Below are 16,117 nucleotides of genomic sequence, written 5' to 3' on the forward strand. Positions count from 1 at the left end.
CGTACAAGATAGCTGCTTTCCTGCCTCAGGCAGCCACAACTGAAACAGGCATCGCAATGGACAACTAACCAATCAGATGAGATGGCATCATTACATCAACGTGACAATACAAGGTAATTACATGAAGGTGAGAAAGCCAGCAAAAAATGTTGGATGCATATCCAGCTCAACATTTCCGGTTCAAACTACCGGAGCTAACAAGCTTCAAAATACACTACAACAAGAAATCTACTTAAGCGGTTTCAACCCTAGAGAGGCCCGGAGCTTGTTCATTTCTATGATCTCAGGATCAGTCGGATCCGGAGCATTCCCTTCACCCTTCTTCTCTTTCTTTTCCTTCCTCCTCTTCGGTTCCTCTCTTGTGACGCCATCCTCGCCACGCCCTCGAGGACTAGCACTGCCACGACCACGCCTCCTGCGGTACTCTCCATCTTCACGGTCTCTGTCTCGTCGATCCCTGCTCCTTGAGCGGCTCCTGTGCCTACCACGGTCTCTGTCTCGGCGTTCCCTTTCCCTACCATCCCTCTCACGGTCTCGGTCCCTGTCTCGGCCGTAATCATCATCTCGCAGGCGGTGACGATCACGATCCCTATCCCTGTTTCTGTCCCTTTCACGATCTCTATCTCGGTCTCTTTCCCGTCCTCTCCCATAGTCTCTATCATAGTCCCGGTCTCTATCATAATCTCGGTCCCTGTAAAAACAGAGATAAAAGTGCCACAGTTAGGTGGTTAATTCAAAAAACATCAATATTCACTGCAACCACAAGCAAGCAAAAATTCTGAAATCAAATGTACTAAAGACATAAAGATCCACATGGCAAGAAAGAGAAATAGTCATCATCACCTATTGAGGTGCAGACAGAGTAACACAATTGACTTGCATGGGAATCAAATGGAATAAGTGTCAGTAGCAACTAGCAAGATAACACAGTACCAGTATGACCAAAGTGTTTCAATTGAATATTTCATTTAAGTTCTAACAACCTTTTTAACTTCCATTCATTATTATCCACACCTGATGAAATATTTTGACTAGCTCTATGTTTAGTTAAATATTTAACTCTCTGCCTACTAACTACAATATAAGATGATTTGTATGACTTGATAAAAAATCCACCATTCTCCAAATTTTAAGCTCAGTGTGTTTGCAAATGCTGACACAAACTCATACAGCCTTGCTTCACTGAAACCAAACAATATTAGATATAATAATCATTTGCCCCATCATTAAAAACATATGATAATCAATTAAAAAATAGGACAAAAGTCCATCGCACCCTATACATTTCTTATACAGAAATATAAGTATTTAAGTATTTCACAGAAACCCAACATTGCTCATTATAAACTTTCATGAAGGCAAGCTATTGTCAAAACCAGAAATGCCAACGCAGCTAGAAAATATGCAAATGGAGAAGAAAAGAAATGTCATTGCCAACGGACTTCAATGTGAACTAAACAAAGAAGTAACATTCGATAAACAACATGTTTAATTCCAAAATGTTTTTGTATCTGTTTGACCCATCATACTTCTCACTGCACACTATCAGTGCAGAGAAACCTGGCAGAGCCACGATTCACTCTAGGAAGCGGTTTCCCTACCAATGGCTCTTGATATTAACATGCCATGGCAGTAAGACTGATATTAAACGCTGCAATGATACAGCAACAGCTTCCAGTATATGATATCAAGAACAAGAATCAAAAGCATCTAGATTTGAAATCAGAAATTAAGAATGATGTTTTTATCACCAGAACATTCTTTGAAATTAAGCAGCTTCTAAGACCAAAACAAGCAGACCCTATGGTTCACATATTCAACACTATCTGCCATATACGGTTAGCACAGTAAGGAATGAAATTTTGCTCTATAGGTTAGCCTGAACTCAGATAATATGTGCTTACAGTTCAAAAGATCTTCCCCCTAGTTAATATGACTAAGCATGATGGGGCTATTGAATGTCAACAGAACATTAAGAAGTAAGAACAGAATTATGTAAAACGACACTGCTGTTTGTTCTATAATGACAGTTAGATATGGCTTTTTATTTGGATCTACCAAAACAAAGATATCACATGCATGTGGTTCAGTTTATACTTTACAAATCAGTATAACTTGCATAGTGGCTCTAATGATTAGTAAAGGGAGTGGATTTCAGGGTCCTCAATCAATCAAAAAGCATTTTACAACATCCAGAGATCATACAAATGAAAATAGTACTAACAGCTTGAGTCAAACGAACTCTGTACTTTTTGACTCTGATACCTAATTTTCACACACAAATAATATTGATGCTAGACAATAATTAGCAGTCAAAGATGTTAGCAGCTCAATTTTCACTCTCATTGAGCTGAGAGGATGACACTCAAGTTGGGGAAGTTTTCTGGGTTTTCTTCATTCACACTCACAATGCCATGCCATCCAACGGGAGGGGAGGCAACACATTTATACACAGCTACAGGGCAGCCAACACTGAGGCATATTCTACTCCTAGTCTAAGATGCCAAATGAAAGGACTACTCCTAGTCTAAGATGCCAAATGAAAGGACTAACTGCTGTCCTATCTAGATGCTAAAGCAGTCCAAGATGCTGTCCTCTAGGGCAGCAATGGTGCTAGTGCATGCTGCAGAAAAATGAGATGCTGCAGCCCGTCGATCCTCATCGTAGTCGACGTCGCCGTACCGGACTGCCTCCCACATATGCCGCACCTGGAGCTTCACCTCCATGACTGCGGCCCACTCGACGTAGTTGGTCTTGGTGAGGGTGGGCCACCCACCACCGGGACCGACGTCCCTGACCACCGCCTGGAGGCCGTGGTAGCCGGGGGCGCCGCCGCGCGCACCCCAGCCAGGAGTTCCGCCACCGCCCTGCGCGCCGCCGCCAAGGGCGCGGCCGCCGCCAGGGGCGCCGCCTCCGCCGCCGGGCGCGCGGCCCCCTGGGCCGCCGCCGGGCGCGCCGCCGTCCAGGCCGCCGCCGCCGGGGTGGACTGCTGCCCACCGCGCGGTCCGCTCCCGCGCTCTCTCCCTCTCCAACTCCTCAAGGTCCTCGTCGGCGGTGGCGTCGCCGGCGATGGAGCCGCTGAGGCTGCCGCGCAAGGTCTCAACCTCGACCTCCGCCGCACGCGCTGCATCCTCCGCCGCCTCTGCTTCCACCTCCGCCCTGGCCGCCGCCAGCTCCGCTGCAGCCAGCCTGGCCGCCCTCGCCGCTGCTGCAGCGGCTTGTGCCGTCGCTCGCCTACGCTCCTCTGCCGCGGCGAGCTCGGCATCTCGCTGACGCCGTGCGCTCGAGGCGACCGAGCGCTGAGACGGTGCGTCGGACATGGCGCGCCTCCAGGGGGCTGCTGCGTGGAGAAGACGCAGCCTCAGACGAGCTGCCGCTCGTCTGCTCGGGTGAGGAAGGTGGAGTAGAGGGTGCAGCAGGTGCTGCTGCGCTAGCCGCTGCTGCTGCGCTAACTACCGCTGCTGCTGCGCTAGCTGCTGCTGTGCTAGCTGCTACTTGGGAGGGAGAAGTGCAGGAAATGTCTAACCTACAGGAAAGTACGGCTCTGATACCAGATGTTAGCAGCTCAATTTTCATTCTCATTGATCTGAGAGGATGACACTCAAGTTGGGGAAGTTTTCTGGGTTTTCTTCATTCACACTCACAATGCCATGCCATCCAACGGGAGGGGAGGCAACACATTTATACACAGCTGCAGGGCAGCCAACACTGAGGCATATTCTACTCCTAGTCTAAGATGCCAAATGAAAGGACTACTCCTAGTCTAAGATGCCAAATGAAAGGACTAACTGTTGTCCTATCTAGATGCTAAAGCAATCCAAGATGCTGTCCTCTAGGGCAGCAATGGTGCTAGTGCATGCTGCAGAAAAATGAGATGCTGCAGCCCCACATGCTGCAGCCCCACACAGCCCCACAAAGACCATAAGTACAGAGACTTATTCCCTTCAAAAGAAACAGTCAGAATAATTCAATAAAAAACCAAGATAGTAGTGCAGCTCATAAAGAGCAGCATACCTGTGGTGCCTTTCATGTTTCCTGTCCCGGTCTCGGTCCCGATCCCTATCCCGTTCCCTTGCAGGGCTCCTTCCACGATGATTATCCTGAAAGATGGCAACAAATGGATTCAGCATAACATGTTAATGGTACAATGATTGCAGATTGAATTGAAAAGTTGTTTACCTTTTCACGGCCATTAGGCTCATCGATTTCCATAGGTTGTTCTTCCTCCTTGTCTTCCTCTTCTTCCTCAAAATCATCCTCAAGTGCACTTCTTCTTGGTTCTAGAGTTCCAGATGCTTCAAGAACCCATCTGTTCGAAGAATCCACAAAAGCCCACACATGAGATGAAATTGAGTTTCAAGAGGTTTTTGTAATATATGAGCATGCCAATACAAAATGCCACAAGCAAAATGATTTTAATGCATCCGTAGGCTCACTGAATGTTTGGAGTAAAAACAAACCTTTTCTGGATACGGGGCAGGGCTGTATCACAGGAGTAGTCCTTGGTCAGCAACTCATCGATGAACTCATCAACATGGGTAAGTGTGAACTCTGACATGAAAAATGAATACCCTTGTAAGTCAAATATTCACCTCTACAATTACTAGTGTGAAAAAAATGAGCTGGGTGGTGGTGGGGTGGGGGATTGGTGCATACGTCCATCGCTGAGCTTGTGCCTGATCTTGCGGTAGTCATTGTAGAGCGGCTCCAGATACTGGTAGACATCGGCGACGGTGCCGGTGAGGCGCAGGTAGAAGGCCCCAAGAACGCGAACATATCTACTCACGGAGAAGAGCAATATCAATGACATGTTAATTGAACAGCCAAGGCCTGCCAAGTCGTCGAGGGAAAACAAAATACAAATACAAACACAGGAAAAGAAGGGAACCAATTAGAAATTGGTAGAGAGAAAGTAAGGCGCACTTATAGTCCTCGTTCTTGATGAACTCGACGACGATGTCCTTGTCGGGCTGGATCTGCAGCATCTTGAGCGCGAGGCAGAGGAACGGGGTGGGCTTGCGGTTCCCGCCGTAGGTCCCGCCGGTGTGGTCGAGCTCCATGGCCTTGTCGACCAGCGTCTCGGCGGTGAGGCCGAAGCACTGCTCCTTCCAGTAGGTGCTCTGATAGATCTTGGAGCGCACAATCTTCTCCACCAGGTTCTGCGGGTTCGTCCCGTGGATGCTCTTCGCGAGGGGGTCCGTGCGGTTCGCCATCCCTTCGGCACCCGCGCCCGGCGGCGCGCTTCGCCGGCGGCGGCGGCGGTGGGGTGGACCGGATCGGGGTTTGCAAGCAAAACCCTAGACAACCGGCCGTGCCTGAGGCAGGCGAAGGTTAGAGAACCGGCCTTGTCCCAGTCCCGAGTACGAGGTCGGTTGGGATCGACCGTTCCCCGAGAATCCGACGGCTCAATGCCGTTTTTGTAAATTGTATAAATTGTGTTTACAGATTTATAGAGAAAATAAAATTATACTTTCAAATGAAAGCATATAAGTTACATAAAAAACCATAAGTAAACCAGGCGGGATTCTAAAGTGGAATTTGAAGTTTTCAAGTTGCCAGTTTTGGAACAAGATTTTGGATTGGCTTCAAAATCAATTTCTATGACATATGTTTAGAGTGAGTCATATATTGTTAAATTGACCTTAAATATCAATAAGCAGAAAAGGAATTATTGTATCTTAGAGTTTTTGACCACATTATTTGTCTTGTAAAAGAGGAATTTGTAAAAGAGGAATATCTATATGGTACTATAAAACTATGATAGGTCTGTGGAAAAAAAATGTTTCGGACATCGATGTTTGGAAGTTCTTAAAGTTGTGTGAAATACTAAAGTAAATATGGATTTCAGGTCAAACCTACTAGGTGTGGTGCTCAAGTATCTAGCCAGATTATCAGTCTACATATTACAACAAAATAAGATGGAGGAAGCGAGAGATAGCTCTGATGTACTATATTGAGGACTTGTTTGGGAGGGCTCGCAAGCTATTTTGCGGCTCTCACATGCGCCTTCAAAGCATTTGGTAGGGCTCCAGCTGAAGCTGCCGCAGCTAGAGCTCTACCAAACATGCCCTGAGTTAGCCTGGTGGGAATGCACTAAGCTATGCAAAAATTTACCAATAATTAGACTCATATTCACCATGTATCGCAATAATTTTGTATATGTTTATTTAGCAGTGCACTATGGTAACTTTAGAGTCAGCTTCATCCCTATCCTTGCTAGATGGACATCACATATCAGATTTCGTATTGATGATATATATGTATAGTTTGCATTGTCTTGAGATCCATGCAGGTTCAAAAATTACTAGATAAAATAAAAATTTATGTTGATCGAAAATAAGAATAGAATAAACTCAACAAGATATCCTAATCTCCCAAATAGCTTCACCGCTAATATTTTTTGGACCCATGGATGATAAATCTAAAAAATTTCATGTCCACGCTTTGCCTTAATGCAAGATATTTAGTCCGATTAAACGCTCAAATTTGTATTCTAATATTTGTGGAACTCCATTTTTAATAACGGTTGGTATTTTATAACATCACGAAATAAATCTGCAAACGCACAGATACCGCTGTAGTTTTCACCCAGAGATATTCCAGAGTATCATGAGGATACGTGAGTATACTATCTACGGGTTCAGTCTCATCCAAGGACACACACTTGTGTAGGAGGGATAAGACAGAGAGGACTTCCTAAGATCTAAAATCTATGTTCAGAAGAAGAGATAATTTCGCCTTGTACTTCGAGCTACTGCTGTCCCTTGGCTTAAACAAGCCAGTTGTTCCAGTAATAATGCTCTATCCTATAACCGAACGTGGAGGGTTACTAGAGCTCGAACAGGGCTGTCACCACCTGCCGGCTATCTCTAAAAACCGTGGGAATATAGATTAACTGAGTGGTAAAGTCTAGCCTAGACATCATGTCTACGTTATTCCGTACTAATCCTAACCCTGGCCAAGATTATTCTCCTCTATCCGGAGTTTTAAGATAGGATCAAATGCTACTCTAAGTATACACTCAATTCAATAGAAGGCGGAAGAAATAACTTGCAACTAAACTCTAATTCTAAATAAGAAAGTCTCGAACACTTACAACCGAATAAGCATCTGTCGAGGTACAAGCGGAGAAGAGTGCCGACAAACCTGTCACTTATCCCGACTCCTCCTCACTCTCTTGTAGAGATACAATTTGGAGAAGAGTGACGTTATCGGCGCCCCTCCTGAGGACCTCTACACTCTCTCCTACACTAAAGACAAGCCAGAGAAGCTCTTCACTTGGTGGTGAGTGATGTGTGGTGTGTGTCATTTTGGAGCCACTCCCCTCATATATGTAGATGAGAACCATCAGCCATTTGCCCGAGAATCGACCCAAACCGCCATGGAGGACCAACCACAAGACGGCACGTGTGCACTGAGAGGTGGTGGGGCCCGTGGGCCGCCGCCACATGCTCAGCTGGCCATGGGCTGTGTCCCATCGGCCCAAATCTTGGTCTGGACGCTGCTAGGTGGGCCCTCATGTTATGTATGTGGGTCATGGCTTGTCTTGAGGTGGTTTGGACGCTCTGGTGGGCCTATAGATCATCCTGAACGCGCCTGATTTGTCGGAACATCGTATCTTGGATCATACCACACCGTTATGCTGCAAAATTAGTTCAAAATCACCTACACACATTCTCAAACACCATCTGTGGAATTTGTTAATAAATAAACCTATTCTAGTATTTATTCCACATTATGGTTGAATTTGATTTAGGAGTTGACGGTCAGAATGAGTCGTTAGTGACCGTCAAGAGTAAGGAGTCAAATTTTTATTCCTGTAGTTTTGGACTCGAACTGTACTAAGGAGAAAGTAAACACTGCTTTTACGTACTCTAGAAACAATCAAATATTAAAGTCCACATTTTGAAAATCTTGAAAGATTTGGAATAACAATCTTCTTGAACAACTTGATGGATGTATAGCTGCCTTGAGACTGCTATTTTAGCCTTTAAAATTTATCAGAGAAAGAATGTTTGTTGAGCACGTAGTAAAAAAAAAACTTCTAATTGAAGCGATGCTACTCCTTTCATCCAGTTTTGATAGATATATTATCAAAATTGAGAAATTCAAATTTGACTGATGTATTTAGTCTCCACTTTGGAGTTTCTCCAACGCAATAACTCGTTCCACTTCCTCTTTACAATTTGATTGGTCTGTCTATTTTCAATGTGGACTGCAATGTCTGAAACGAGAAGTCTCATTAAATAATTGATAAGCATACTTATCTTGACCCTTCCTTTGTCAGAAGAAGCACATGCCGAATTACAAAGTTTTGCAGAATGAACTTCTATCAGTACCTTTTGATGATGATCAGAAGGATGTTTGGACATTAATGTGGGGTGCTCAACAATATTCATCTTGCAAATTCTATACTCTAGTCTATCGGAACATGCCCACACAGAGGTCCTTTTCTTGGCTCTGGAAATCAAAATGCACGCCACTTTGGCTGGTTATTACTAGTTGACAGACTTAACACAAGAAATATGCTTAGAAGATGGCATTTTCATATTGATGATGGATATCTTTGTGTAATGTGTAACACTAGGATAGAGGAAGACATCCACCATCTGCTTTTTTATTGTCCTTTTGCAGTAACTTGTTGGCAAGCGATTCAGTTTGATTGGCCGGATATCAATGATATACATACAAAACTATCATACGGCAGAGCCAATAATGCACAGGGTTTCTTTATGGAGATATTCTTAGTTGCTGCTTGGGAACTTTGGAATCTGCAAAATGACAAAATTTTCAACAATGCAGTAGTCAGTCGAAGACAATGGATCTCCATTCTCCAAGTTTAAGAAACAAGTCCACCTTCAGCTCTTAAGAGTGAAGGAGAATCTTCGCCCTCAAATTGTACAATGGTTGGAAACTATTGTTTAGAGTCTTTGATTTTCTTTTATCTCCCCCCATGTCTTGTAGGTGTACTTTTCTGTACAGTTTATTTTGCTTTTATAAAACAGAAATTTGAAGCATTGTAGGGAACTCCCCAACAATTTTTTTCTTCAAAAAAGCATATTTATCTTAGTCACTGTGCCATATTATATATCAATCAAAACTGGACGGAGAAAACATATACCGAAACATAATTGTATGGAAAAGTACATAGAGCCAATGATCTACTTTTTGTAGTTACAATGCATATACATTTATTCAGAATTTAGAAAATTGAATAAACAACACATTTTAAATTATATTTGCTATAGAGGTAAAAAATAGAATGAGTAATGTCCCTTGTTTCAAAAGAACGCGGAGGGAGTAACGTGTTTGGAAGGGTGGCTGTGGCCAGCCCGGCCCAGCGACCAGGCCATTGCCAGCCAGATCCTGGTGGCAACGGGCCACCCATTCTTGTTTGGCGCAGTGGCCCAACCCGGCCTGGGCGTCCCCAGGTGTTGTTTGGGTAGCACCTGGGAGCCGAGCTGGCAGCCCAACCACCACCAACTGGGGTGGTGTTTGGCGTCGAGCCAGGCTAGGCAATCACACCAGTTCTCACACAACAACACATTGCCATTGCCATGAACAAATATAATCAAACAATAGCACAATATTTATATATGGAATCAATGATGACAAGTGCAATACCACAAGTACTTGTGAACATATTTCCACAATGTTTATATATAGAATCAATGATGACAAGTACAATAGCACAATGTTTATATATGGAATAAAATATCATTTGCAACATATTTGCATCATTCATTAGTAAGAGCATCCAAGGTTTTCATAGTCACAATACCAAGGTTCACGGTCACAATACCAAAGTTCACAGTCACAATACCATGATTCACAGTCACAATAATTTTCACACAGTCACAATACCAAGGTTCACAATCACAATAACATGGTTCACAGTCACAATAATTTTCACACAGTCATAATTCACAGTCACAATACCAAAGTTCACAATCACAATAGGTGCAACAAAGCACCGACAGCAATCAAACATGACCAAAATGACAGAAATGAAGCATGATTGCAATCAACATGGAAATGACAACAATCAAAGAACATCTAAATTTAGATAGCCCTGGCTAGCATCAGCATCGAAATGTAAACTTTAAACAAAATATTGTGCACGGCTGCTTGATTGAACAAGCCTCCCAGTGTAGCATGGACAACATCATCGACCACATCAAATCCATAAACCAGTGAAACTAAAAACATCGGGTTAATCACAATAACTAAACCCCAACAGCATGCCAACAAAGAAAGGAGGAGGATTGGGGGGTCGATTTCACCTTGAGGTGCTCGGAGGAGGCAAAGGAACCCGAAGAACAGGAAGAAGAGGAAGCAAATCCGGTCCGCACCAAACCCTAGGTGACCACCGGCACCGAGGAAGAAGCGCGTCGCCCGGAGTCCCAACGAGGAAGGAGGTGCGTCGCCGAGTACAAGCACGACCGCGGCGGGGGAACGGAGAGGAAGCCGCCGGGGACGAAGCCGTGCTCGCCGCACACCACCGCCAAACCCTAGCTGGTGTCTCACGGTACTTGGAGAGGGGACGGGGGAAATCGGCGAGAGGGAGGAAGCTTCCCTTTATAGGTCATGGATTTCGCGGAGGAGGGATGGCGCGAGAAGTTTCACCGTTCCCGCCCGAGCCCACGCGAGCCACCCGCTGCCGGCCGAAATCGCCCGCCTTGTGCCGCGCGGAGCCGAGCTCCCCAGCTATGCCGATTTCTCGTGTACACGGCAGCCAGGCGGAGGGGCGGTTTTGGCCCCCGCAGGCCGGACTAGGGGAGATAAAAATAGGAACTGTCTACCTGTCACCCGGGCATTACGGTGGCCACCATCACCCGAGTAAATTAATTGCCTAAAACACTTGATTTGGAAGAGGAGAGGGAATCGAGTGCTGCAGGTCCATCTGCCACTCGAATTTGGAACCACCTGATTTCAATCAAATGGTGCAAAATAATAACTACACAAAAAAGGCAATAATAATGAATATGGAAAATTCAGTGCCCTGATTTATATTCAAATAATTAGAGGCATCCATATATTAGCATTGGTCATTAAAGAACTAGACAGAAACAAGTTTGATGAAAACAAATTTTAAACAATGCATAGGAAAAGTCTTTGCTGTTGTCGAATGAAAAAATGATTGCTGCTTCAAAGATATTTCAAGGAACAATTTTTTTTGAATAATACAAATCCAAAAAGGCAACATTCCAACATATCAACCACCATTAATATTACAATATTGTAAGTTATTCACATATATTCAGCATTCCAGACATATGGATGCAGCATTTGCTGATTGCATATTACACAAAATAAAAGAAAGCTGGAAGCTACATCTAGATAACTGTAGCGAAAATGGCCTCTCATGCCATATTTCAATATAATGTTTTGGTGATTGATATAGACAACACAACACTTGGACTAATATAAGTGTTAAGATGACCATTTTCAGGCTTTTAGGTTCAAGTGATGACAAAGAGAAGATAGGCGTAGTTAGGCCCGAAGGACCGCCCCTACGGGGGTTCCGCTATCCGGTTAGCGGACGTGGGTCGAGGGGGAGCCGCCCCTCGCGGGTCTCAGGGGCAGTGCCCTGAAAGCTCTTCGGTCCAAGGAACAAGGATTGAGGCATTTTGCTATCATCGGTTAAATCGACGTAGGGCAAAATGAACTCACCGGTGCAATCACAGAGAAGGTCTGCGGGCTAGGGATTTACACCGGATTAACCGACGCTAATGAATTTGCATACGTCGGTGCATTGACAGATGAAGACAGAGGAAATTCTATACACCGGTTAAACCGACGATTAGATATTGGTGAACGTCGGTGCAGATGTCCAGAGAGCTAGTTTTTCAGCAACTACACTCACCGGTTAAATCGACGCTGCATCGGTTGATTACGTCGGTCGATTGAGGTAGCCGTTGAAGTATAACAGATAGTTGGAAAATGCACTCACCGGTTAAACCGATGTGTCATCACTGGTTTAACCGGTGATAGCACTTTTTGTCAGCCTTTTTCCAACGGCTAGTTTGGGGTGTGTGGGCTATATATATGCCACCCCACGGCTCATTTGAGAGTGCTGGAGACCATACAAGCATACAAGAGTAAAAGATCATCTCCAACCATCCTAGAGCTTCTTTATACATCATATAGGCTTAAGCACACTTGTGAGAGTGCTTAGTGCTTGTAATAGGGATTAGTTCTTGCGAGAGCTCCCTTGAGAGAAGCCTTGCTGCGGCAAGCAACTTGTGATCCGTCGTGTGACCCTCCGTCTTGGTGTGGAGTGGCAACGACACTTTGTTCGGGGGAAGAGGAGGCCCCCTCCTTGGTGGAGAAGCTCCGTAGTGGATTTCGGCCGGGTGACCGAGAGAGATGGTGGCGGTGCACGAGACTTAGTGTCTTGTGGGCACTTGCCTTTGCTTGCCGGCATCGCCTTGGTGGCGTAGTGCAAGACGTGATCGGAAGAGCCTCGGTGTCCCGTGGACGTATGCGTTTGTGCCGAACCACGTTACATGACCGTGTCTACTCGGGAGTTTGCATCCCTCTTGCACTTACCTCTTTACTTACCGCATTATGTTTCCGCATTTACTCTATCTTGCGTACCTTTACTTTCCTAATTAGTTTGATTAGGATTGGCTAGGTTGCAAGTCTTTTAGGGGTAAGTAGAGAGCAGCATAGATAAACCTTAGTCATAATCAGCATGTATAGGACGTGTTAGGTTTATCTTTTGAAAGTAGTTTGAGCCCTAGGTTAAAAAGCGTTTAGCGACCCTATTTACCCCCTCCCCCTCTAGGGTCGGACACCCCGGTTATCCTTACAATAACTCCATACTAATATGGTTCAGAGTTCATCATATATCTGTAGTCTGTTATCTGGACAAAGGATGAATTCAAACCCGCATCCTAGGTCAACAGCAATCCTGAAAAATGGCATACTATTGTGGCCACAACCACAATACCCCTCCAAAGCACGAGTTGTGGTCATTCACCTCCTGTTGTTTTCTTCAGTAGCAGACTAGGGTAGAACCAGACAATCTTGAGGGCCATCTTTGATACCCAGATAGCAAATACTGTCACAATTGATCATAACATCTCTCCTAGCAAAAGCGTTTTCACCAAAAGCACAGTTTTGCAAAGGAAATGTGAAAAATAATTAGAATCATGATTATGACATGTATGTAGCAAATTCAAAACAAAATAAATCCAATGTAAAAAAATTAAGCAACCACAAATGAAATACATAGATAAACATATTATATTAATAAGGATAACCAAATGGAACAATTGCACATATATTTTTCTATCATTAGCCAAAGAACAAATATGTTTGGGATAGTGGAAACCCCTCAGATGAAAAAACAGCCTTCAAATATACCAAGATTCAAAATTACAAAACATACAAATAGAATTTACAGTAACTCCAACACTGTAACTTAGTGACTAATTAAATGTAAATGACTAAGCATACCAATTCAGTAGGAATTATAGAAAAATAGGTCACTAAACAATTTAATTATCATACAGTGACTAATACCTCTGATCAACAATAGTGTGAAATTTGGAAGAAAATAGAGAAATAGATAGCAAGCTTAATTATGCATAACATTTGTGCAATAGCATGATTAGATAAATGTGAAACCTAGAAAAAAATAACTTAAAAGACCTTTTATATACTCAGTCAAATAACAAACTAGTTTTGCGAGACAGTAAGCCCTTATATACAACTATAGTTAACTAAACCTTTCCTACATACGAAACTGAACTGATTTTATTGGATAAAACGATTGCACTAGACAAGCAGAGTGCAAATCCAAATGAGAACAATGTGATCTGAATCATCAAATGGAGGGTCAAATCACCTCACCTAAGCTTCAAAACTGTGTGCGTCGCCCTCCAAGAAGAAGTGAAACAAAGGGAAAAGCTTGACTCCATGCTTCAGACAGATGAGTGGACCTTGGATTTGTCTATACAAAACTCGAGTAATTCTGGAGACCTCAACACTCGGGTGATGCTAGCATACAGAACACACAATTCAACAGAAAAGGAAAAATCGAGTGCTGGGAGTTCCAACCGTTAGATTTGGATAAAATAGAATCAGATTAAAAGCGGAAAATAGAGATAACAAATGGTTTAGAAAAAAATGACGAGACAAAACCATAACAAAATAAAAGAAAAATGCAGAGATCAGATAATAATTATGCAAAAAAAGATTAAAATGAAAAACTAACAAACCACAAATCCTTTCTATGGTCAGTAAAATACAAATAATTTTTGGTGCTAAACCCCACAAATGCAAAAAAAAGTTCAAAATTCAAGTACACAGATTCATGCTATAGTTAGTAAAATGACAGATTTTTTACTGCCTCTGCAGATGCAAAGAATATATGGGAAAATTTTATAGATCCAACATAGTTACACCTTAATTGTATAAAAATGACAGTACAATTGCTAATGTAATTATAGTGATCAAGTAATGTAATTTGCACATAAGTTAATTAAGAACATAATTGGCTCATCAGTTGTAATTTTAAATCAAGACTAATTGCAAATAAGAAGGAATGAACACAACAGAGTGGGCTAGAACGTGCATACAAAAGTTAAGGCTCATAATAGTGCTTAGATTCTAGTTCGAGATCGGAGAGATTGGCTGTTGAAGCTCACCACTCAAGTAATCGGGGTGCCTCCCGATGAGAGCCGCCGTCGCGGCTGCGCCCTTGCCGTGACCTCCTACTGATCACTCTACCTACCTACCTTCCCAGTAAAATAATAAATTTTTTTACTGCATGAAATCCTGCAGATGCACAAAAAAATATGGGAAAATTTTTGAAATCCAATGTGGTTACACCTTAATTATATAAAAATGACAGTACAATCAGTAATGTAATTATGAGGATCAAGTAATGTAATTTGTACATAAGTTAACCAGAAACATAATTGCCTCATCAATTTTTTAAAATCGAGCCCAATTGCAAATAATAAGGAATGAACAAAACATGTTGCGCTAGAACATGCATATACAAAAGTTAAGGCCTATAAACAAGTAATCCTAGAGATTATAGAACAAATGAACAAGAAGTTAAAATGACCATGTTTGCCCTTATTTATTGCTCATATTTGGCACTAATTAATTTTTGCATGCACATACACTTTTCAAATAGGGTAAGAGGACTTATTTTTTGGGTAAATTTTAAATCCTAAAATGAATTGTGTTTTGGGATGGAGGAAGTATAAAATAGACTAGAACCAACGCTGAATTGGCCACTACAAGTAACACAAAATAGATATGCATACATGTGTTTTTAACTGTTTGATGGAAAAAAGCATGAAATGGATAAAAAAAATTTAAATAGAGAATACAATCGCACAGCAGAGACACAACAGATGATTGGGTAAAACCTATAATACTAAATCCAATCCCATCAATTAGTTGGGTAAAATTTACACTGCTAAACTGAAAGCACAAAAGCGGAGACACAACAAATGATCAGGTAAAACCTAGAATAATGAATCCAATCACATCAACGATTAGGAAGAAATCTAGACTACTAAACCCTGTCGCAAAGCAGAGACAAAAAATGAGCGGGTACAACCTAAATTCTGAATCCAACCAAACAGCATATCAAACTAGACTAATCTCATGAATTGATCGGTTAAAAGCTACACGACTAAAGCGAATCGCACAACAGAGACAGACAGACCAATCAAATCAACAGAAAAAAACCTAGATTAATACCATGAGAACGGAATGGAACTGGAAGAGGAACACCTACAGGACCATATCACAGGGGCAATCGATCGAAATCAACCAAATAAAAGTGCAAAAACATGAAATCCACAAGAGAGTAAGAACAATAACAGAGGAAATCTTCGAATCGCCATACCTGCGCATCTATCTGAGAGCTGCGGCACCTCTGGCGGAGACCACGCTCCTAATGGAGAACGAGAGAAAAGGGAAAGTGAATGGTCTGACAGGGAGATTAGAAGGCGCGGCTCAAAACAACTTGAAACTGTAGACACAAACATATGGGGCTCACCATGTGTACAGACCAGACCAGACAAACCACCACCGAACAGATCCCACTAATAGAAACCAGCCAACACAAATATCGGACGCTGCAGAA

The 16,117-nt window shown here is 42.9% G+C and overlaps 1 protein-coding gene and 1 long non-coding RNA gene across 3 annotated transcripts; both read right to left on the reverse strand.

Annotated features, from left to right (window-relative positions):
- Nucleotides 1–43: 43 nt before the first annotated feature.
- On the reverse strand, nucleotides 44–5,386 carry LOC120672138 (pre-mRNA-splicing factor 38-like). Its single transcript, XM_039952438.1, has 6 exons — nucleotides 4,924–5,386; nucleotides 4,657–4,778; nucleotides 4,461–4,551; nucleotides 4,180–4,309; nucleotides 4,015–4,100; nucleotides 44–691 (listed from the first exon to the last, which is right to left on the reverse strand). Exons 1-6 carry the CDS (start codon nucleotides 5,211–5,213, stop codon nucleotides 229–231), a joined length of 1,182 nt encoding a protein of 393 aa, XP_039808372.1. The 5' UTR covers nucleotides 5,214–5,386; the 3' UTR covers nucleotides 44–228.
- Nucleotides 5,387–12,817: 7,431 nt separating this feature from the next.
- LOC120672148 lies at nucleotides 12,818–16,014 on the reverse strand. Of its 2 annotated transcripts, XR_005673973.1 has the most exons (3): nucleotides 15,878–16,014; nucleotides 13,861–14,787; nucleotides 12,818–13,093 (listed from the first exon to the last, which is right to left on the reverse strand). It is a non-coding gene; the product is annotated as an uncharacterized LOC120672148 (long non-coding RNA). The 2 variants fall into 2 exon arrangements; XR_005673971.1 differs by having other exon boundaries at nucleotides 12,818–14,787.
- Nucleotides 16,015–16,117: the final 103 nt, after the last annotated feature.

Source organism: Panicum virgatum, chromosome 2K (genome assembly GCF_016808335.1).
Source record: "Panicum virgatum strain AP13 chromosome 2K, P.virgatum_v5, whole genome shotgun sequence".
Classification (NCBI taxonomy): Eukaryota; Viridiplantae; Streptophyta; class Magnoliopsida; order Poales; family Poaceae; genus Panicum; species Panicum virgatum.

What these genes read in the sequence shown, in the direction of transcription:
- LOC120672138 (XM_039952438.1), bottom strand. Translation starts at nt 5,213, where the DNA reads ATGGCGAACCGCACGGACCCCCTCGCGAAGAGCATCCACGGGACGAAC. An exon ending in GCACAAGCTCAGCGATGGAC is followed by an intron (nt 4,552 to 4,656) that starts GTATGCACCAAT and finishes TTTTCATGTCAG; the next exon opens with AGTTCACACTTACCCATGTT. An exon ending in AGCCTAATGGCCGTGAAAAG is followed by an intron (nt 4,101 to 4,179) that starts GTAAACAACTTT and finishes GCCATCTTTCAG; the next exon opens with GATAATCATCGTGGAAGGAG.